This window comes from Balaenoptera borealis (assembly GCF_965194805.1).
Source record: "Balaenoptera borealis genome assembly, chromosome: 1".
NCBI classification, from domain to species: domain Eukaryota; kingdom Metazoa; phylum Chordata; class Mammalia; order Artiodactyla; family Balaenopteridae; genus Balaenoptera; species Balaenoptera borealis.
In genome coordinates, this window is record NC_138860.1 from 5,205,197 (window position 1) to 5,228,234 (window position 23,038).

General features: G+C 37.5%; 1 protein-coding gene across 8 annotated transcripts in view; it reads left to right on the plus strand.

Moving 5' to 3' along the window:
• The window catches only part of DENND1B (DENN domain containing 1B), a gene marked incomplete at its 3' end in the record, with an annotated part of 254,407 nt that overhangs the window by 164,699 nt on the left and 66,670 nt on the right, over positions 1-23,038 (plus strand). For all 8 annotated transcript variants that reach the window (XM_082394433.1, XM_082394435.1, XM_082394436.1 and 5 more), the window contains 2 exons: positions 721-846; positions 12,410-12,511. In XM_082394433.1, coding sequence (XP_082250559.1) covers positions 721-846; positions 12,410-12,511 — 228 coding nt within the window. The remainder of the gene's footprint in view (positions 1-720; positions 847-12,409; positions 12,512-23,038) is intronic.

Here is a 23,038-nt window from a genome sequence, read left to right on the forward strand (position 1 = left end):
GGCAATAACGTTGACCTCGAAACCTGCACGCGGTGGTGGAGAAAACTGGACAGAACTGGGTTGAAATCTCAGTTTTGCCACTTAGTAGCTAGATATTGAGGGCAAGTCGATTCCCATGCTTGAGCCCCTGTTTCTTCATAAATGGTAACGTGAGTACCTTTCGTAGAAGACTCTGAAGATCAGATGGGACAGTGTCTAACGGGCACAACACAATTCCCCACTTGTGGAAGGTTCTCAGTAACCTGAACTTCCCTCCCCTCTTTTTATCTAATAATGGTGAAAACTATTCGACAAATGACTGGAAAATTATTTACATATACAAACGAAGCTTCCAAAAATAAAATTAAATAGCAAGCAGTCGAACGCTACCCAACCGGCTTCGTCTCCAAACAAGTAGACACATGTTGTAATTGCTAAAAATCTGCAGAAAAGTGGCTCACAAGCAGTTTACTGTAAAATAATTAAAGCTTATTTATGTCAAGAGGGCTTGGGAAAAAAAGAGAGCACAAACCAGTTTGCATTAGCACATTACTGTGGGCCCCTGCTTTCCTTTCAATTAACAGACCAGCAGGTGCTCCCTGCAGTTAGAAGATAAGCTGTCGGGAGGAAGATGAGGCTTGGGCTGACCTGCACACGCTGGGCTCTGCCTGCCCATTGGGCTCGTGCCTCGCTGTACCAATTTCTGAGGTGTGAATTTAACGGCTCCTCTCTGTCACGCAGGTCTCGGCCCTGAAAAGTAAACTGAAGAAGCAGTCTACAGCTACGGGGGACGGAGTGGCTAGGGCCTTCCTGAGGGCGCAGGCTGCTTTGTTTGGATCCTACAGAGACGCCCTGAGATACAAACCTGTAAGCGTTTTATTTCATCACTGTTTTAATGTGCGCTTGTGTGGTTCTTTGGAATGGGGCAGAAAAAGAAACATTTTAGTATCCCCACCCGAAAAAGTATCGTAAAGGTTTTTGAAAATGCAAAATAATATGCTTTAAAACATGATGTTCCACCTCCAGTTTCTTGACTTTATGGTTTTAGTTCTTTTAGTAAATAACCCTGAGTTAATATTTCCCACATTCTCTTGCATAGCACCTTGTTTATTGTTCTAAAATTGGAATTCTTACTGGTAACTAATTAATGAATTGTGTTACTAAGTCTTAGAGTAACTACCCAATCTTGTTAAGATTACTAAGAAATTAACCAGACAGTTGGGTTTATTAGATTAGAGTTTAGAAATGACAAGTATAATGTGAAAGTTTAAAAATATTAGAACTTGAACATTTTGCAACATTTGGAAATTTATTGTCTTCCTAATTCATAACACTTTTCTAAGTGGGCTTATCTATATAGCATATCCTAGCTCACTTTGCCATTTCTTTCTTGTTTTAATACCCCCCAAATGATTATAATGTAGAATTGTAACCCAAGTTGTTAGATGGTCCAAAAAGGTATAAATTAAAATATGTTTTTTTCTCTCGGAATTATTGGTTAAACATGTTAGTCTCATTTTACGAAAATGATTACACTGCCCTTTCATGACCAGGTGAATAAATGGATTAAAAATATTGAGTTAGTAATAAGTAATAAGACCTGTTATCTAATGGGAATTTCACCATTGTTAAGGCTGTGTAACTTCGACCCATTTCTTTAGTCTCTCTCAACTTCCATCTTATTTGTAAAGTGAGAATTCTTATACCTTTTCTGTCTTACCTTTCAGGGTTGGTGTGTAGATCCTGTCATAAACCATGAAGCACTAAACAAATGTGAACGGGTTATATGCTTTCCGAACTGACTTCTAAATTAGTGGTTCCCACCCAGTGGCTCTTGTACCTCTGAGGAGTTATTGAGTTAGGCAGATCAGCTGCTGTCTCTGGAAAAGTGCATATGGTCTAATTTGCATGCTAATCCTTTTGAAATATGTGTGTATTTTTTAAAACATTATATAGAACGCATAGTACCGTACAGAGTATACATATCACATGGGGGAGTCTTCAGAAATTATTGACAGTGACAGGGTCTCATTCTTCACAAGACTGGAAACCAGTCATCCACACTACAGTAGAGCATAGTCATTAAAATTAGTGAACATCAATTGAAACAAAAATGGGTTTAAAAGACAAAATTAGTGATTGATTTTAGATATCAAATTCTTTGAAAGAGATTGCTTTCAAGTTTTACAGTACAGGAGGAAAGTTAAAACTATCACTTTGCTTGAATTTTGCCGCATTTAAATACTTACTAATCTATAAGCTACATTTTTCTTTTCATTTTCCTTTTTAAATTTGTAAAAGACTTCAGATTTGAGGAAAGCGGATTGAAGAGAAAATTTTCTTAAACGATTTAAATTATCAGTGTTGTTAGGTGACGGTTAAAATTATTAAAATATTCCATCTTGAACATTAATTACTTACTATAGTTTTTGTAGCTTGATTTTCTCCCTCTTTGAGCTTAATTGAGCAGATAGTAGGGGAACAGGATTTCAATGACTCTGACTTTTTTTTTAAAGATCGTGAAAGCCAGATTCTCAGCATCTGTGGGAAAATACTTAAATTTGTCAGAGAATGTCTTTCCTGTTTATTGATCACATCTTATAAATTTATTTGTTAATTTATCTACATTTTTCCTTTTTATGTTTGATGTTTTCTCCTTTCATTTCTACTGCTGGTTCTTTCTGGGAGTTGGGGGATGGTATTTTCATTCTGTATGCCTTCACATTTCTTTTGACTCAGTCTTTGAATGAAAGCTCAATTTTTAAAGTATACTGAATATATTTGGACATTTTTTTCTTATATATTTTCAAAATAGTTTTTAAGGAAAATTATTTATTGTATATAAAATATTTGTTGTTTTTGTTTTAGGTATTATCTTTACAAATAACCATGGACTCTTTTTGGACATTTATATAGCAGGCATATATCTTTGATATATTTTCTGATTGATGTAAAAAAAAAAAAAAAAAAAAAAGAGCCAAGTTTAGAAGTTACAATTATTTCATGGTTTTGTCTCTTTTCATCATAAATATATTTTACTGGTATCCTCTAGCTACTGGAGTACAATTGGAAAGGGAAATATTACAAAATAGCTTTTAGTGGATATGAATTCTTTAACTAGGTATTACTTTTTGAAATTTCATGATTGTTTATACACACACAAAAAATGAACCAGTATTTCCCTTACATTTGACAAAATTGAACCTGTTGATTGGTCTGTGACGGACCAGAGTCTCAGGGCCCTGCCTTCGCCTGGCGTTCAAGGCCCTCGTGATGGGCAGGTGGTCTGTGTCTTCCTTTATTTTTTTTCAAAACTTTGACCTCAACTCAGAGAATTCTGCCTGAGGCTCTAAATGTCCCAAGCTTCTCAGGCTTCCAAACCCTTATTTACAGTGTTCTTTCTTCCTGGCAGTGCTTTTATCTTTCTAGCTTTTAATGGCCATCTAGTTCTTTCCTGATCCTTGAAGCAGTAGTTTATAGTGACACTTTCATTCTGTGAATTGATTATATTTACTTTCCTTAACACATTTCTTTTCCCTTTTTTATATATTATTTATTATAGTTCTTATATTATTATTTTTCCTGACATTAATAATTTATTAATTGCTATTAAAATAATAACTGTTGAGCGCCCACTGGATACCAGGCATTGATGGGCCCTTTGAATTAACTCTTTCATTTAATCTTTACAAGCCTCAAAATATTACCCCTTTCATTTGAAAGATAAGAAAAGTGATGCTCATAGAGTTTAAAAACCTCCGCTAAGGTTCCCCAGCTGGTGACGAGTGGGGCTGCATCTGGATCTGTCCTTCCCACGGTCCCGGTCCTGCTTCAGCGTGGAGGAGTGTTTCGTTCCATTAGGCCTCCATCCTCATATCATCTACTCCTTGAGATAAATTTTCTGAACTTACATTTCTTCTCAATGAAGATATATGGAAGACACTCGGTATACATTTATGTAAAGACTGAACAAACGGTACACAATCTTAGGAATTTTCTCAAAAGGTGCAGATGGTATAGGCGTCTCATAGAGTACATATAAGTAGGTGAAATAATTTGTTACTCATGCCATATATTTCCATGCATGGTTTTGTCCACCTGGGGTGACTGCCACCACTCCAACTGCTTCTTCCTCTTCCCTCTGCACCCTCTGCAGTGGCACTGGGGAACCAGCTGGTTGTGGGTTGTGAGGGAAAGCCCTCAGGATGATCTGAATATTCATTTTCAAATGCACATGCCAAATACTGCCAGAGAGTAACTTATTTTATAAATTAAGCACTTAGAATGTCTAAGTGACAACACTTAATATGTTGTCACTTTTCTCCTAGTGCCTAATTTACACTCTCTGAATGACACACTGACATGATTGACAAATAAATGGTACCTGCTCTTAATTACAGAGAAAATTATAGAACTCCTTAAAGTTTTTGGAAAGTGATTTCAATAAAACAATGGATGTTTTGTTGGTTTTGGATTTTAGCCAGCAGCAAGTTAGCTACTTTTTAAGAATTCAAAAACGGGAGATCAAGCTAATGTGCTAAATAAATGGAAGAAAAGTGCTAAGGGCACAGACTCTAAAACAGAGCTTGAATCCTCATTCTGTGGCTAACTAGTTGTATGACTTTGGGCAAATAACCTCTTAGTGCTTTAGTTTCCTCATGTGTTTAAAAAAAAAAAAAAAGCAGTAATACTTCTTGGGTTGTTCAGAGGATAAAATGAGTTCATATATGTAAGTTACTAGAGCAGTGCCTGGCATATAGTTAATGCTCTATATATTAGCTATGATAATTAAAAATGACATTTTAGAAGTAGTAAATTTGGTAAGGAAAATTCCCTTAGCATAGCTAAAATAAAGTACCCTCTGCTGATCCCCCAAAAGAAAAACATTGCCATAAACATGAGAATACTTTTAAATGATTGCACTAAGTAACTAATAAAGGGTCATCATTTGTACCTCTGTATCATTTGTATCACAAGCTATTAAAAAATAAAAGTCAATTTTTTGACCAACAGCTAATGTTAAAGAAATGTTTGCCTGAGTTTAAATATTGCTTAGTATATTCAAAAGCATATACTTTATTACCCTAAGAGCATAGAGATAATGCTGAAATCTGTTCCTTTGAATATTTAGGATGATGTCTGTAGTTTCAAACACTCAAGCTTTTCTGGGCTGCTGTGAGCCTTGCTAATGGATAAAAAGGAAATTCTTTTTAAAATAAAGATTAGCTAGTGATCTGGGCCCCTGTTTGACTAGTAGCAAGAGCTGTCCTTCAGACATTTTTTTGGATTATGTTCCTTTAAAACATTATCAGCGAGTTATATTTTGTGATTAAGTTCAAGCAATTTAAGTACAGGATTGACATCCATAATTTAAGTGGCCAATCACTAAATCTTTGCCTTAAAGCTTCCATTTAACAAATTTGTAACTGCTAACTTGTTAGAGACTTCAGAATCCAAGTTGGACAGTTTAGGTACTCACCCCTCACAGTGGTGTGGTTCCCAAAGCATGTGAGGTACCCACTCATCTTATTACCCAACCTTGAGTACTTTTTGACCTTAAGATGGTTTCTACAAAAGAAGTATTTGGTATTTGGCTTTCAGATGGAATATGGTTGCATCCTCTTTCTGCTCTTTTTTTTTTTTTTTTAATAGAGAGGGAATTTTGCTTAATTTTTTAGCGAAAATGTAAAAATATTGCACAACTAGTATGGGGCAGGGAGAACTGGGGACTTGGCTAGTAAGGGTTCCATCTGTATATCACTGGTAATATGTGTCATGAGAATAGAGGATGTTTGTCCTTAAATTGTGGGGAAGAGAAATGTATTTTATCATAGTATGTATAAAATTAATACATAAATCTATTGATCTTTTAAAGTGTTCATGTTTATCCAAAGTGCTAGAAGCAGCTGTCCCTAAAAAAAAAATCAGTTTCTTTTCCCATCTTAACTTGCTGAATCACAGGCTGGTGGAACATTGACAGCTATGTTTTTTCAAGACAGATCTAATAACTTAGGATACACTCCTGTAATAATATGTACATAAGAGGAGATTTTTGTTAATAATGACTAAAGTTTATGATGTGAACATGCGACTTTTCACGAACGATTCTCAGCAATTAAAGAAGCATTGTTTTCATGGTCACTAAACTGAGAGTAGATATGCCATAATAATAGCATTGGGACACTTGGAAGACAGATGCTACATAGCCTGAAAAATCTTTCTTACTGTTTTCTATGAGAACCTAACTGTATTTTAACATTCCCACGAGACAACTGGTAGCCGAATCTTTCAGAGAATTTAAAAATGTAAATATACCATCATTATGCAGACATTTTTGCTTGGTTTGTTTATACTCCTTTTGAAACAGTGACATGACATATGACGTCCAAGTGTGTTAAGGAACTGAATAAGTACTATGTTGATGCTTTGGATTTTACTTCACATTTTTGTACAGTAGTATTCTTCCTGATACCTTCCTTTTTTTTTTTTTTTTTTTTTTTCAATATGAACTTTTGCTAAGTCATACACGTTCTTAAAGCATAAAGATCTATTCTATGTTTTAAGTATTTTCTTGCTCTTGCAAAGTTTCCCACTCCGGAGAATAGTCTAGAACTTTAAACACATCTATTCTTAAAAACAAACTAAACAAAAATGTTATATTAATTCAATAACGATAACTTCTCTGAAGCTGAACATAGTAATAGGGTAGGAAAAACAGCTCCATTTCATCCATATCTTACCTGTGCCTTAAGTATCCTATAAAAATAATTCAGATAGTAACTAGTGGGTATTTATTGAACACACAAGACACAAGGTACTGTGTTGGGTGCTACAGGGAATGCAAAGATGTACATTTAATACAATGCAGAAAATGAGTGCTAAAAGAAAGATACAAATGTCTCTGGATATTCGGAGGATGGAGAATTTACTTCTAGAGGTAAATCCCGTGGTCCGTGTGGGCCAGATTGATGCCAGTGGAGGGCAGTTCTGAGTCATTTAAATGCCTTCAGGTAGGAGTGACTTGCATTTCCCGGCACCCTGCAGGGATGGCCCCCTTTTTCTTCCCAATCATTAGTCATTGTACAAGTGACTGAGAGTGACATTGTTCTGTGGGGAATCATGACTCTGCTCTGCTTTTTATGTTTTAAAAGGTAAATCAGTATGAGCTTTGGTGTTTTTACTACTGTCAATGACTCCTCATCGCAGAGTGCTGGTGGGTTGTTGATTCATCCTTAGAATGTGTTTGTTGACTGACATACGTAAATGTAATGGTGAGCAGTGCTGGTGGTTCCTTTCTGGAAAGTCTGGTTCTCTTCTCTGTAATAAGAACTTCATTCCTACTCTACGATGCATCATGTTTTTCTTACATCCTTCCATGCTCCTTTGTGTGACATTCCAGTGCAGCGATTTTGGTTTTGATTCCTTTCTGTTGCCTCACGACTGCTCCATGAGCAAAAGAGTCAGTTGCTTTACCGTCATGTCAGAATTTTCCCGTGAAGAGTTTTTCTTTTCCACCTTTTAATGTTTCTACCTGATTATTCTGTGTCTCCACTGAACTATATTCTGTCAATGAGCTATATAATTTTAAGAAATTAATTAGATTATAGATGAGTATTTCTCAGTTGCATAAATCTTTGTCCCTCAGTAGGGTGATCCACTTAACTTTAATACCTAGCTCTGTGCAGCTATTTCCTAAATATAGGTTAAACAACACATGTTCCAAGCCTGACTTTCTAGCTTGTGTTACGTACCTTCAGGTGGCCTTCAAGCACCCTGCCGGCCTTCACTGTCCTAGAGGCCCTCCCCAGGCTGTACCGGCCAGTGTTCTTTTCAGAGGAAGATTGCCCTTAGCTAAACGGGCAGGGCCTTCCAGGCACCTCAGCTTCTCCTCCACCCCTCCCACCGAGAAGCCCACGTTCAGTGACTGACCCACACAGGAAGTAGGAAACTGGCCTGGCCTCAAGGCTGGATGGGTTCTGCCGCACGATTAGTGCTTTTCCATGGGTTCAGTCTGAAGCTGATCTCCAAATGAAACCAACATTCTTGCCTGTCTTTTTTCCCTGCCGTATCCTGTTCCCCTTAGTACCTATTTCCTGAGAACTCTCTGCCAGTGAATCACTTGAACAAGAATCCCTGTCCCAGGCTTGGCTTAGAGCCCAAGCCGAGACACAAGCCACAGTTGATTTTACCAGATTCTTCTTAAACCTGGTTTTTGTTCTGTATTCCTAGTCTTTAATAAACAATACCATCTTCTGATCCTCAAGCTAGAAATCTGGGAGTCATCTTTGATCCCTGCTTGTCTTTTTCTTGTATATCTGTGGTTCTTAAACTTTTTGTCTCTGGATGTCTTTATACTCTTAAAAATTATCAAGGACATCAAAGAACTTTTGTTTATGTCGGGTCTATCTATCACTATTTACCATATTAGAAATGAAAACTGAATATATTTTAAATGGTTATTATTGATAATTTATTTCAAAACAATACAAACCAATAAAAAAGGAAGGAGAAAAAAATAATTTTTAAAAATGAAAAGGTAAAAACACAAACCTACTAAGCTTAACATAAAACATATTTTCATGAAAAATAAGTCTATTTCTAAACAAAAAATTTGGTCAGAAGAATGGCACTGTTTTACATTTTTCCAAATCTCTTTACTACCCAGCTTAAAAGAAGCTGGCTGGATTCTCACGTTTGATTCTGCTTTCAGTCTGTTGCATTATTGCAAATTACGAAGCCTCTGGAAAACTCAGTCGGATCTCGTGAGAAAATGAAAGTGAAAGGACAAATAACATCTTAGCACTATTATGAAAATAGTTTTAGTGTTGCAGACCCTATGAACAGGTCAGAGTCCCTGGACCATGCTTTGAGAACCACTGCTATATATCAGTTGATAAACAAGTCCTGTTGATTTTGCCATGAAATGTTTAGTAGCGTAATTAACCACATGAACTTCAAACTCTCACAACCTGGGTTAATCTACTTAAACTTTCTAAGCCTCAGCTTCCTCATCCGTAAAATTATCACAGCTTATTGTACTCTTACAGATCACATGATGTGGAATAAATAAAATATTTCATGTAGTCTTGGATACCCAGAAATGGGATAATTTGGAGGCTGAGAGCATAGAGTGAGTCCTGCCTCTAACAATTACAGTGCTGTGCAGTCCTGGGCAAGTTACTTAAACTTTGTTCTACTTTAGTCATGTATAGAATATGATGATAATAAGCTTGAGGTTTATATGAGTTAACATGTGTAAAGTGCCTTACCACAGTGCCTGGCACATAATAAGTATTACGCAGTCATTAGCTACTGTTATTACTGTTAGTGTAGTCATAAGTGCCCTATAAATGTTAGGTAATAAGAGTCATTGCTGTTTCTTCCTGTCTGCTGCCTAGTTTGTCTTTTCTCGCCTGATTTATTTTGTACTATTTACTGATCTGCCTGTTTCCATTATTTCCTCTTGCCTATGCGCTCTCCATTCCAAAACACGTACACACGCATCTTTGAGCTGCTTGAGGCCTTCAAGGAGATAACTAACATCTTAGAATGTGGCTCAGGCCTTTTCCAGGATGGCTCAACCTGCCCTTTCTCTCCCTCTGGTACTCTCTGTAACCCGTGTCCAGTAGCCACTAGGCCTCAGCCAACCTCTTATTATCCCACTTTGGTGCTTTCTCGAATTCACACCCACCCCAAGCACACTACCCACGTTTTGTCCATGTCTGTCCTCTCTCAAGACTGTCTTTTCTGTCTGTGTTTCATAAAGCTTCCATTCGTTTTCAAAACCAGCTCAGATTTCCTCTGTGAAGCCACAGATGCCCCCAGATTAAACCTTTCTTACTGCAGGCATAAACTGGGAATTTAGTGGGCAAGACTGGATATGTAGTCACCTTACTTGGAACAAGACAGTTTTTGAGAAACTACTCAATCCTAATCCTGATTTTTAATCAGATCATAAATAAACCAGAAGATCCTAAGCAGAGTTCCTTCTTACCACGCCATCCAATTTGACTTGGATTGAAAAGAATCTGTTCCATAGGATACACCTCAAGGATGACAGCAATTGAGACTCTTGTGTATTAATACATAAAACTTTACAGCATTGTTAAACAAGCCGTATTTTTCTTTCCCCTGAGAGAAAATTCTAAGCTGTGTCAGGGCTTTGTCTTCTTCGTAATCATTGAGATTCTTAGTGAACAAACTTGATCAGTTAAAGGTTCGGTTGTGAGCTTTTACTGTGATGGTTGTTATCAAGGACGGGGGTACAGCACATCTGAGCTTTCTCTGCTCCTTCTCCTGACAGATTGCAGGCAATTGCTACAAGATTAGTGAGGACAGAGTTCTTCGAGGTAGTTCACGTTGGCCGATGACTAGTTACGCCCAACTCTTGAGGAAGAGTCGGTAGACTTTGCTCCCATCCCTTCTCCCTGGAGACTTTCACCCCTGCTCTCTGCTCCCTCCAATCAGAAGAAATGCTTACTTGTAACATCAGAAGTCTAAGCTTTTCAACTGGAGATAGAACTTTATATTTGAGTTGAAGACTATTCCGCAATGTTAATGACAACTTTTAGACATATTACAGACTGTAATAAAATCTCTCTCACATGTTTGGGGACAAAAAAATCCATCGAATAAAAATTAAAATTATCAATTGTCCTGATTTCTTTGTTATAGCAGTGATATAGTTGGAACTGCCGTTAGAGGCAATGATTTGGTTTATTTTTAAAATTTATATTTGCTTTTGAAAAGATAATATGTCATATGGAGCAAGGCTTTAGCTTACTTGCTATTTCATTTATTCACTTATAAAACATGTATTGGGCTCCCAGTGTAACTAGATATATTGCTGATATTAAGGGTTCAAAAACAACAGATCTTTACCTTTAACAGGATTGCTTGTTTGTTGTTTTTTCCCCCATTAGATTGTAAGTTCTATGATAGTGGCAAATATGGTGTATTTTTGATTATCTAAAATATATTTATGTAAATTCAATTCTTAAAATATGTTTTTAAAAATCATTCTCTAGCGCTTAAGAATGGCAACAATCTATATGAAAGTGTATAATGTTAGTTTTATTACAGATCATCAGCTGATGGCTGGTCTAGGTGGCATCAATTAATAGATTATCGAATTGTCTTCTCCAGTTCTTAGTTTGAATTTTATTTTCTTCCCTTTGTAGCAGTGCTGTCAAAGAAAACTTTCTGTGGTAAAGGAAGTGTTCTGTATCTGTGCCGTCGGATACAGTAGCCACTTGCGGCTGCTGAGCATTGCAAATGTGGCTGGTGCGACTGAGGAACTAAATGTTTAGTTTTAATTTTAATAAATTTAAATAGCCTTAAATGTGCTTAACGACTGCTGTGTGGAGCAGTGCATTAACTTCCGGCAGACAGTGGTAACAGCTGAGTTATACAGATTGTTAGTCCCATTATTTTATTCATTCAGGAACCAGTTTTCAGAGTTTTGCTTACAGATACCTGTAATCAAGACATAATTCTTTCTTAAAATTAAATTATAATTAATATTTTTTCAAAGTTCTGTTAGAAGGCGGACAAGCTCAGTTTTTTCCTTTTTACTGCAGTGTAAAGATTGCTACAAGATTTACTATAAGGACTGAATCGTTGTCTCTAATCTCTGTTTTCATTTTGACCGTTAAGTCACTTGTCCTCATCTGTGTTGAATGGGCAAGAGGACCGACCATTCAGGCTGTGGAGGGAAGCAGCAGGTGGCGGGGGTCCGCCAGGGAGAGATGATTCCTGAGGTCACGTGTGGGAGTCTGTGGAATCTGTGTTTGGAATTAAAGTCCTTGTGATGGAGGAGGAGCGGCTAACAGCCCAAGCTGCCAGAAGACACTTGCCGAGTTGTGATTACTTAGCAAGTAGGATAAGTTCAGGCAAATGCCATGTGAGGCTTATCCTAGAAAGTATCCAGTCAGAATTGTATTTGCAATCATGAATAGAATGTGATTGAAAAACCTTTTAATTAATTCAAAAAGAAATTAATGATCATACTATAAACTGCAAAAAGCATGCAGCAATTTTTATGGTAAGAATGTTTTCTAATCGGAATGAAATATAATTGTTGGACTTGTTCAGATTGTGTGCAATTTTTAATACTCACAATCAACCTAATGATATTAAATCTTTGTTTTTAGGGGATTTAGTCTTACTTTGAGGGAGTGAAAGTGACCATTTTTAAGAGCCCAAGGGATCCTTGATTAGGAAGCTGTAGCAGAGGCTTATCGGCCCAAGGAATATTTCTACCAGCCTGACCCCCAGCCATTATGTGTAAGGGTCTCACTCCCTCTACACTCTGAGCACCTTGAAGTTCTGTGTCTTACACTCCTGTGTGACCCCCCCAGGTGCCTCTTCAGATAGACTGGTTTGTGCTGACTTTCTGTTGACGTCCCCGAAATTCTTTGTTTCTACCCAGGGTGAGCCCATCACGTTCTGTGAGGAGAGTTTCGTAAAGCACCGCTCAAGTCTGATGAAACAGTTCTTAGAAACCGCAGCTAACCTCCAGCTTTTTAAGCAGGTAAGAGTGGACCTCTACGTTTTGTTCTGTAACAAGGTTACAGAAATGTAACAGAAATTTATAATGTAACAAGGTTACAGAAATGTAACAGAAATTTATAACACTTTTTTGTCACTGTAAAATTATGTCTGAACTTTGCTATTAAAAACTTCCTCACTGAAAGTTTCTCAGCTGATGGTCTCACAGAGGAGTATCCATGTGCAGCAGAAAAAGCAGTAAGACTGGTTATGTAAGGCATCTTAGAAGGGCTTATCGTAGTGTGCTAGATGGGTATGGTAAACAAACTGAGTTTTTTAATAGGACCATCCCAATGCAATCCAGTTTATAAAAACGATTTATAAATATGTAACTTTCCAAGCTTTGTAAAACTTTCCATAATCACAAATTAAAATTTCAGAAAAAATTTATAGTCCTTCTGTGTGTCTTGATTTCTGGCTCAGAAAATAAAACTGTCATTTCAAAAAGCAGCAGCTTGACATCATATTTCAGAAAGTTTAGATGCAGTGTCTCTTTCATCCCACTGTGTGATCATGGCAAGTTTCTTAATTTAGGCTTGCCATAGTTTCTGTTTACGTAATTTAAATTAAGTTCTTAACACTTACTTTTCTTATTCCACATGACAATTTTAAGTGTAAAGTTAGCTATGTGAATTCAACATTTAATGAAGACCTACAGTGTGTCATAAACTGTGCTCGGGGCCAGGATGCAGACATGAATAAAAACTCAGTGATGCCCTTGAGAAGCGGACAAGTTAATGGAAATTCCTTTGTCTGTTAAGAGGAAAGAGACCAAATAACTCAAAATAAGCTTCAAATTAGATACGTAAAGAAACCAGCATGGTGAAAAAATCCAATACTATTTATCTGTATTCTGAGGAAGTTCTAAATAATGATCTGAGTTAGAAGAATGCTCTGTGGGGGTATACCTGTCTTCCAATATGTGAAAGTTTACCTTAAAGAAAGGGTTAGATTTGTCCAGTACACAGCTTTCAGGAACAGAAAGAACCAGGTTTGGTGGGTTTCCAGATTAAAGATGTCTTGTGAATTTCCAAGGATGGAGTGGGCTCCCTTTGGAGCTCTCTGTCCCTAGAGGGCTCCGGTATAGACTGCATTACTTCCCAGGGTTGGAACCGGATCGAGTGATGGTCTGTAAATGCTGACGTGTATAGCACAGTGCAGTCCCAGGCTAGTCGTCCAGGGCATGCTTGTTGAGTTAAATATCAGTGCCCTTGCTGTGTTTTTGTCTGTCAAGAGGAGATAGTTGTACCTCCCATTGTCAAAGCTGAGTTGTGAAGCTCAAATTATATGGGGGTCAAGGACTGAATGATTGGGTAGAATGACGTATTACTTCCCTTTTTGAGATTCTGTAACTAGAGTCTTATCGTCTGATAAAGTTCATACATGGTCTTTTTTTTTTTTTTTTTTACGTAACTTCAAATAGCATATGTATTTTAGGAGTCAGGTAGAGTTGGGTTTAACCTTGGCTTTGTCACTCAGTAGCTTTTTGTTCATAAGTATCTGTTTCTTTTTCTATAAAATAGCAAGTATCGATCGTACCCTGCCCCACAGGTTGTGATACAGTTTATGTGAATTAACACGTGTGCACTCTCAGCTCGACAGTGCATGAAACTTTGTGGAAGCTCATAAATTTTAGGGTCTGCCTCATCCTTAGAGCAGTTACATTAACAAAATACATATCTATGCAGGATTTTTTAAAAGTATAACTTGGTCAAAAAGGCTAAATGTAAAATATGAAAATAGTCAAAGTAGAACCGATTATAGGACAACTTGGATAGTTTTACATACACCAATTGACCGTGTTCTTGAACTTGATACTATTTTATGAACCTTAAGAAAGAGATAGTTGAAGGTATCCCTGAAAGGACTTGAGATTCTGTTGACAGCATCACAAAGTTGTAAAGGTGAGTCAGGTCCAGCATCTGAGGTGCCGACAGTACAGTGTTGTGTGTTTTGGAATGTGTTAGGAGTGTGGATCTCCTGCTAATGTTCTTACCACACACAAACAAACAGGAACATAAATGGACACAAGGAAACTTTTGGAGGTGATGGACATGTTTATTACCTGGATTGTGGTGAAGGTAACAGGAGTATATACATCTGCCCAAACTCAGCAAATTGTCTGCATTAATTATGTGCGGTTTTTTTTATACCAGTTAGGCTTCACTAAAGCTTGGGGGGAAAAGGGAAAAAAAAAAAAGGAATCGATTGATAAAAATTATCAACATAGATGAATTCTCAAAGATACTACTGATCTTTCTGAAAGAATATAAAAATATTTATTAGGTACAAATGATTAATATTCCTGACCATGAGTTTGTGATCCATTACGGGTCAAGAACTACCCAGGTCCTCTCTTTATTCGACAATTCTTATGCATCAAAATTGAGAGAACATGAACCCAGGAGAGAAGCATATAATTTTAAGGTAAGCATTAAAGTGAACTGTAATTTCTGATAATATGGCAGGGAAGGATTCAGAGCTCACTTATGTACTGAAACAATTTAAAATGCAGAATTTGAAAAAACACCTTGTGGTGAGGGTCACCGGAGACAAAGCCCAGTGCTTACTCTCCAAGATGAGAAGTGTGATAGGAGATTCAACTCCCATAAATCCGGGAAGACTTAGTGTAAAGGTAAACAAGAAATAAAGGTGCTCCTTCCCTTCAGCCACTTCTGGGGATTGTACATCTGAAGCTCTGGCATGAGTGGAGGGGAGGAAAGAGCGCTGCTGAGAAGTTGCCACTCACCAGCAGGCACAGGACTCTGAAGCCTGAATTAATAATTCCTGATTTGGCCTGAGCAAACTCAAGTCAAGTGTGAAGTTATCCTGACTGTTAGTGCCCTCAGGCAGAAGCAAATACACATCCTCCTTGAGGAATCCGCCTTCATCCAGGCATCAAGGAGTTCTCCCAGCTAAGATCCCAAAGAGAAATTTCACTCCTAAAAGTCATTAGACACACGGGGAAACAAATCGTGAACCAGAGACAGCAGACAGAAACTGACTTGCAGAGACTTCAAATACTGGATGTAACAGAAGTAGAATATAAAACAGCTGTGCTTAAGATGTTCAAAGAAATAAAAGACAAGCTTTAAAAATGTTGAAGGCGTAAAAACTTTAAAGAATGTAAAGACAATTTTAAGAATGTAGCAAATAAACTTCTGGTAAAGGAAGCATGTAATTTAGATGAAAGGAAATTGATGTGTTAATAGCCAGTCAGATCTAACTAAAGAGAGATTTGCTGAACTGAAAGATGTGAAAGAGAAATTATCCAGAATATAGTACAGAGCCATGAAGAAGTAGAAAATGTAAGAGGTTAATAAACATAAAGGGTGGAGTGGAAATGTCTGAAATCCGTACAGTCAGTTCTGAAAGGAGCAGACAGGAAGTGGAGGAGAGATGCTGGTTGGAAGGACAGGGCCAGAGCCAGTTACATGCACACTTTATAAATTCAGGAAGTCCCACATCTCCAAACTGAGGAAATAAGAAATCTACACCCACACAGCAGATTCAGCTCTAAAACATTCAATAAAGAGGAAATTTTTTTAAAAGAGAAAAAACAGATTACTTTCAGAGAGCAAATACTGACAGATGACTTCACATCAGCAGCAGTGGAATCCAGAAGATACTGCCATATCTTCAGTGTGTTGAGAAAAAATACCTAGAATCCTACACCAACTGAAATACCTTTTAATTGCAAGAGTGCCATGAAGACATTTCCCTGCTAAAGCTGAGTTTGCCCTCTGTGTTGGCTTTAATGATGTGTCCGCTTGGTGAGGCTGCGGCCCCCAGTTATTTAATCAAATGCTAATCTAAGTATTGCTGTGAAGGTATTTTTACATGTGTAATTTAAACCCCTAATCATTTGGCTTTAAATAAGGAAGATAATCCTACATAAGCTGGGTGGGCCTGTCGGAAACAGTTGGAAGGCTTGTAAAACAGGACTGAGATTTTCCTGAAAGAGAGAAGTTACACTTGTGGGTGGCAGCGTCGGCCCCTGACTGTGGTCCCACCTGCCCATGGTCTGTCCTTCCTGACTGCCTATCCTATGAATTTCTGACCTGCTTAGCCAGCCCTCATAATCATGTAAACCAGTTTCTTGTAATAAATCTCATATGTATATATGTATCTGTCTATCTGTCTCTTAAATCTTTTACTGGTTCTGCTTCTCTGGTTGAACCCTGACTACCCTACCAACAGGAGAAAGAAATTCTTAAGGAAGTACTTTAAGAAAGTAATTCAGAGAGAACGTTTTCTCAGATCCAAGATGGAATGTCTGAAATGCAAGAAGGAAGGAAGAGCAAAATAAATGGTAAATATGTTAATTAAATTTAACCAATATTTACTGTGTAAGGCAGGCCGGTTCTCCCACACATTCCAGAATCAAATGGTTCCACTTCAAATTCCAAAAAATTCCTGTTTTGACTATGGCAAAAGGGAGATACTCTTCAGTCTCTTTTGTAAGGCCAGGATAACCTTGATTCTAAAACCTAAGACAGCATGAGAAGAAAACATTATAAGCCAGGCTCACTCATGCCCACAGATGCAAAAATTTAAACAAAGTATTTTCAGTCAATTCTAACAAGGTGTAAAAAGGATACTGCTTCATGGGCAGGTTGACTTTATTCCAGAAATTAAATGGTAGTTACACATTAGGAAATCTATGAATGTAATTCACTACGTTAACTGATTATAGGAGTAAAATCATTAGATCATCTCAACAGATGCACAGATTTTTCATAATATTCATGAGAGTCATGATAAAAGCAAAAAGGCATGATTAAAGATACTTTCAATAAATGTCATACTTAAAACACTAATGTTTCCCTCTGAGAAAGATTCTATCTATTACCATTGGAACCCCTCACATATATAATTTAGCCAAAAAAACCATAAAGATTTAGAAAGTAAGACACCAAACTGACATTATTACTTTGAGTATAAAGACAAGTTACTTAGAACATAAAGAAATAGCCTAATAAATTTGACTTCATTGAAATTAAGAACTTTTGGCCATCAAAAGACTCCATATTTGCAATACTTTTGAACCACCCAAGAGTTTAGAAACTAGAATATAAAAAAAAACAAACTCCTGCATGTCAGTAAAAAACATATATAATTGTGCAAAAGATTTGGATAAGCACGTGCAAATGAAGAAACCTGAATGGCTAATAAAGATACACAAGATGCTCAACCTCATCTGTAATCAGAGAACAGCAAATAAAAAACATAATGAAATACCACCTCACACTCACCAGACTGGCCCAGTTTTAAAAACCTGAAAATCTCAAATTTTGGCAAAGACATGGAGCACGGGACCAAGTTTCAGCTGTTGAGGGGAGTGAAAATTTGCACAACTTATTGACAAAACACTTTGGCGCTGTGACTTAAACTTCAGTTTCTTTTGACCCAGCAATTTCACTCTAAATCGTGCACCAAAAATCATCTACTAAAATTACTCATAACAGCAAAGTACTGCTGGTAATCTTAGACAGTCATCAGTATTAAGATGAATAAATTGTTACATTCATACAATAGAACAGCTACACAACAGGGAGATGAAGGAGCTTCAGCAAAACTAAATGTGAATGAATTAAAGGAACGAATCACTGAAGAATTGATATGATGAAGTCCTTTTATGTAATAATGTTCAACAGTGAGGAAAACTAAATAATGTATTATTTAGGGAAACGTGATAAAACTATAAAGAAAGACAAGGAAAGGATAAGCTGAAAGGATTATGATCTTTTCTGTAGGGAGGAAATGTTCTGGTAGTTGGCTTTGTCATTATTAATTAGGCTATTAATTACTTAAGTTATTATTATTTAAATTCCTTAAGTGTTGTATAAAAACATATATTTTTTTTTACCATTTCTGGATTCGCCCGTAATAGGCTTTGTTTTCACTCACAGCTGACTTCTTATCCTCTTTAGACCTCAGTTACTGCATCTGTAACATGAATTAGACTAAAAGGTCACTAAGTCTGAGATACCTTTCGGCTCTAACATTCCATGATACCATGGAATAAACATGGCTTAGACAGATGATAGGAAGTTCCATTCGGATAAATTCCTCTTTAGATAATGGATTTGGAAGGAATCCCAGAAACCACTTCTTAAACTCATGGCTCTGACAGCGCCTTCTTTAGCTTGCAGCTTTACAGAGATTTAAGCCGTTATTTTTAGGTCTCTTCCTTTTGTTTCCTATTACACTAACCCAGCAGAGGAAATTATTTTCTTGGGTATTGTTTGTTATTAAGGCCACGGGAACTAAAGTTGTTTCTGCTCATTTTACTATACACTCTCCATGGCCAAGGACCATGGCTGAACTTAGTATGGAGATCCCAGAGCCTCATGCAGAACCACAGACCTGTGGGATGTCCATGAATACAGACTCTCTGTTCGCTGGCAGCCTAGGTCACTGTTGGACATCTGGAGCTCAAATATATTACAGTAGATACATTTTTTTCCGCAAAATAATTCTGCTTGTCCATATTCTAACTTTATCAGAGTGGAAAATGATAGGGAAATTCAACTTGGCAAAACCTCTTTTAGTGTTCCTCATAAGATAATATAAATGTGTCTTTCTCAAACTTTCCCATCCAACAATGTTCTCATTCTGCATACTGGAAGAGGACACTTTTTTTTCTTTTTTTTTTTGGTTTGTAATTTTTCTTTTCTTTTTTCTTTTTTTTAACATCTTTATTGAAGTATAATTGCTTTACAATGGTGTGTTAGCTTCTGCTTTATAACAAAGTGAATCAGTTATACATATACATATATCCCCATATCTCCTCCCTCTTGCATCTCCCTCCCACCCTCCCTATCCCACCCCTCTAGGTGGTCACAAAGCACCGAGCTGATCTCCCTGTGCTATGCGGCTGCTTCCCACTAGCTATCTATTTTACGTTTAGTAGTGTATATATGTCCATGCCACTCTCTCACGTCATCCCAGCTTACCCTTCCCCCTCCCCGTGTCCTCAAGTCCATTCTGTACGTCTGCGTCTTTATTCCTGTCCTGCCCCTAGGTTCATCAGAACCATTTTTTTTTTTTTTTTAGATTCCATATATATGTGTTAGCATACAGTATTTATTTTTCTCTTTCTGACTTACTTTACTTTGTATGACAGATTCTAGGTCCATCCACCTCACTACAAATTACTCAATTTCGTTTCTTTTTATGGCTGAGCAATATTCCATTGTATATATGTGCCACATCTTCTTTATCCATTCATCTGTCGATGGACACTTAGGTTGCTTCCATGTACTGGCTGTTGTAAATTGTTTTTAAAAAGAGTGGGTGTGTGGTTTCTCCTGCGAGGGTAGCCTTTGTTTTTACAGCTGTAGTGAATAGGAAAAGAGTCCTCTCTCTGCTCACTTACTGGCATATTGACTAGTAGTACTTGTTAGAATACTCTTGTTCTTTTTATCCGTGATACAACATTCCAACTTCTTCCCTTTCTCTAGGCAGTTCCTCCTGGGCCCTTTATCATTACGCTTGCCTCTGTCTGTACCCTGAATGTCTCTGTCCTCAGACCTCTACGTCTCTAGCTCATACCAGCTCACTGGGCTTCCTTATGTAGGACCATACATGTGTTAATTACCTATTATGATAAGTCCTAAACGTATCTTTAGTCTAGACCCATGCAAATGTATACATGCGTGTATGCATATACATACACTCCCATACAAACACATGCATCGCCCATATACATACGTGCATCTGCACATACACACACACACTGACCCCTCCTGCACCCCTTCTTTTGGGAACTAATTCTACCCTGTTGCCTAAACCAGAAAATTAAGTGTCATCTTTTCTCATACCATCACCACGAACCTTTCTTGCACCCAGTTTCTAGTTGTTTACTATGTTCTGTTGATTCTGCTTTCTAAATGTTAGATTTACCTATTTTATTCTCCCCCGTTTCAGTGTCAGTGACTTGTTGGGCAACCGGTTTGTGTTCTTTCATTTAGCCCCCCTTTCAAGCCATCCTCCAGTCTGCTTTGAGAGCATTCTTTCTGAAAAGCAAATCTTACATCTTTCTTATTATATCTAGGGTGACATTCACACCCTAGCCTGGCACACAGAATCATCATCTTCTGGCATTTGTCTCTCTAGTTTTTTTCTCTAATACTTCTAAATACCCTTACTGCAGCCATTCTGGATGTTTGCTCTTAGGTCTCTGAAAATGGTTTCACCTCTTTATGCTTCTCACTTGAATTGTAATGGATACTTAATAAATAGTGAGAGAATGAATGATGGTCATTATGAATAAATAAAAATAACATTTATTGAATATTGACTTATGCAGGGTACTGTTTGAGTGCTTTATCTAGACTAGTTTAATCTTCACAGTGACCTACTTTATTACTGCCACTTTGCAGGTTATACACCTAAATTATGGGGAGGTTAAATAATTTGCTAAGAGTGTACACAGCAGCTAGTATGTGGTAGAGATAGGACTTGGATCCACGGAGCCACTAAGACTTACCGTCCCTTCAGGAGTAAGGGAATGAATAAATGCATCTGTGCTGGTTGCCTTCCTGTCTTCTCTGGCTTGAACGCTGTCTCCCCATTTTACGTTACTCAACTCAGTCATTCTTTAAGACTTGGTTCAGATGTCCCTTTTGCAGGTTCTTGATCTCTCAGTCTTTTATAAATTCCTTGCCTTTTAGCATCTTGGATTTGTACCGTATGATATTTGTTGGTTTGTTTGGCTCCTTCTTGAGTTGTAGGCTCTGTAAAGACAAGGATCATTTTTAAAGTGTTTGTATCCTAATATCTAGTATATAGTAGACACTTAATATTGTTAAATAAAGAAATCAAATAAAAACTGCTATTCCTGTTATAAGAAATAGGCAGGAAAATGTCTTTATGATTTTGCTAGATGATGAGCTCATAAAATTGAATATAATGGATATTTTGTAAGCTCTTCATGTATTTCATTTGGGAAAATCCAAACATTGTAGGAGTCAGGTGTTTCAACTGAGTGGTGTCTGTAATTTCAAACCTAGAGTCACTTACTGGTATAGTGTGTAAAAGTGAAAATTCTGAGGGATCCTCCGCACTCTCTGTATTTTGTGCTATGACCCACTTTCTCTGACTTCATAAGATATTGGATAAAAGGAGTGGGTCAAAAGCCAAATATTTTCCTTTTATGTTAGCTGGAGATTTTAGAAAGCTTTTAACATAAATAATAAATTCTTATACATTTCTACATTTTTCTATTGATCTTTTTTGAAAGAAGCACGATAGTTACTTATTTATGGTATGTCATCTATAGCTAAGATCAACACATGCATTCCTAGTGCTAAAAATTCAACAGTTTGGGAGTATTAGGAAATATTTGACATATGAATGGATGGGAGATGGTAATTGTATCAAGCACATATTTTATAACATGAAAAAAGAATAAAAATAACATGTGACATAGGGAAGACATGGACACCTATTGGTAGAAAAAGGAATACACAAGGAGAGAGAGCTTATTAGGACAAGGGATACATTTTTTAAAAAATTTATTTATTTATTTTTGGCTGTGTTGGGTCTTCGTTTCTGTGCGAGGGCTTTCTCTAGTTGTGGCAAGCGGGGGCCACTCTTCATCGTGGTGCGCGGGCCTCTCACTGTCGCGGCCTCTCTTGTTGCGGAGCACAGGCTCCAGACGCGCAGGCTCAGTAGTTGTGGCTCACGGGCCTAGTTGCTCCGCGGCATGTGGGATCTCCCCAGACTAGGGCTCGAACCCGTGTCCCCTGCATTGGCAGGCAGATACTCAACCACTGCACCACCAGGGAAGCCCAAGGGATACATTTTTTCAGCATCCTTTGTTAATGAGTTTCAAGAAGTATCCTAAACAGCGTTTGTCTAAATGTGGGCTCAAACCACCTGCATCAGATTTAGCTAGAAAGTCTATTAAAGACGCATCTTCTTAAGTCTCACCTTCAAAAATTTTGGATTTAGGAGGCTTGGATTAAAACCCAGAAATTTACATTAATAATGAAATACCATAAAAATAGGCACACTAAAATTTTGGAAACACTCATCTAAGTATTCTTTATTCATTCTGTCATTCAACAGTATAATTTGAGTGTCTGCTGTCTACTAGGAAGTGTTCTGGGTGCTGGGATACTTTGGAGAACAAAGCGGAAAAGAATTTCTGACGTTGTGAATTCTGTGTTTCTAGTGGGAGGGGGACCAACAATAAGTTAGCTAAATTATGTAGAATGTTCAGAGATGATAAGGACTGTGGAAAAGTAAATAGAACAAGAAGGGGGACCACCAGGGGTTGGGGTGAGATTGCACCTTACAGTAGCATAGCCAGTGTAGATTTCATGGGGAATGTGGCATTTGGGCACCATCCTGTGGGGTGGTCATGGGGGAAGCAGAAGGAAGATATAGAGGCTGTGCTGTAATCTGTGTGAGAGGAGAGGGCAGTCTGGAACTGGTCTGTGGAAGATGAGAGAACTGGTCAGACTGTGGATCTGTCCTGAAGATAGCCAATGGATGTTCT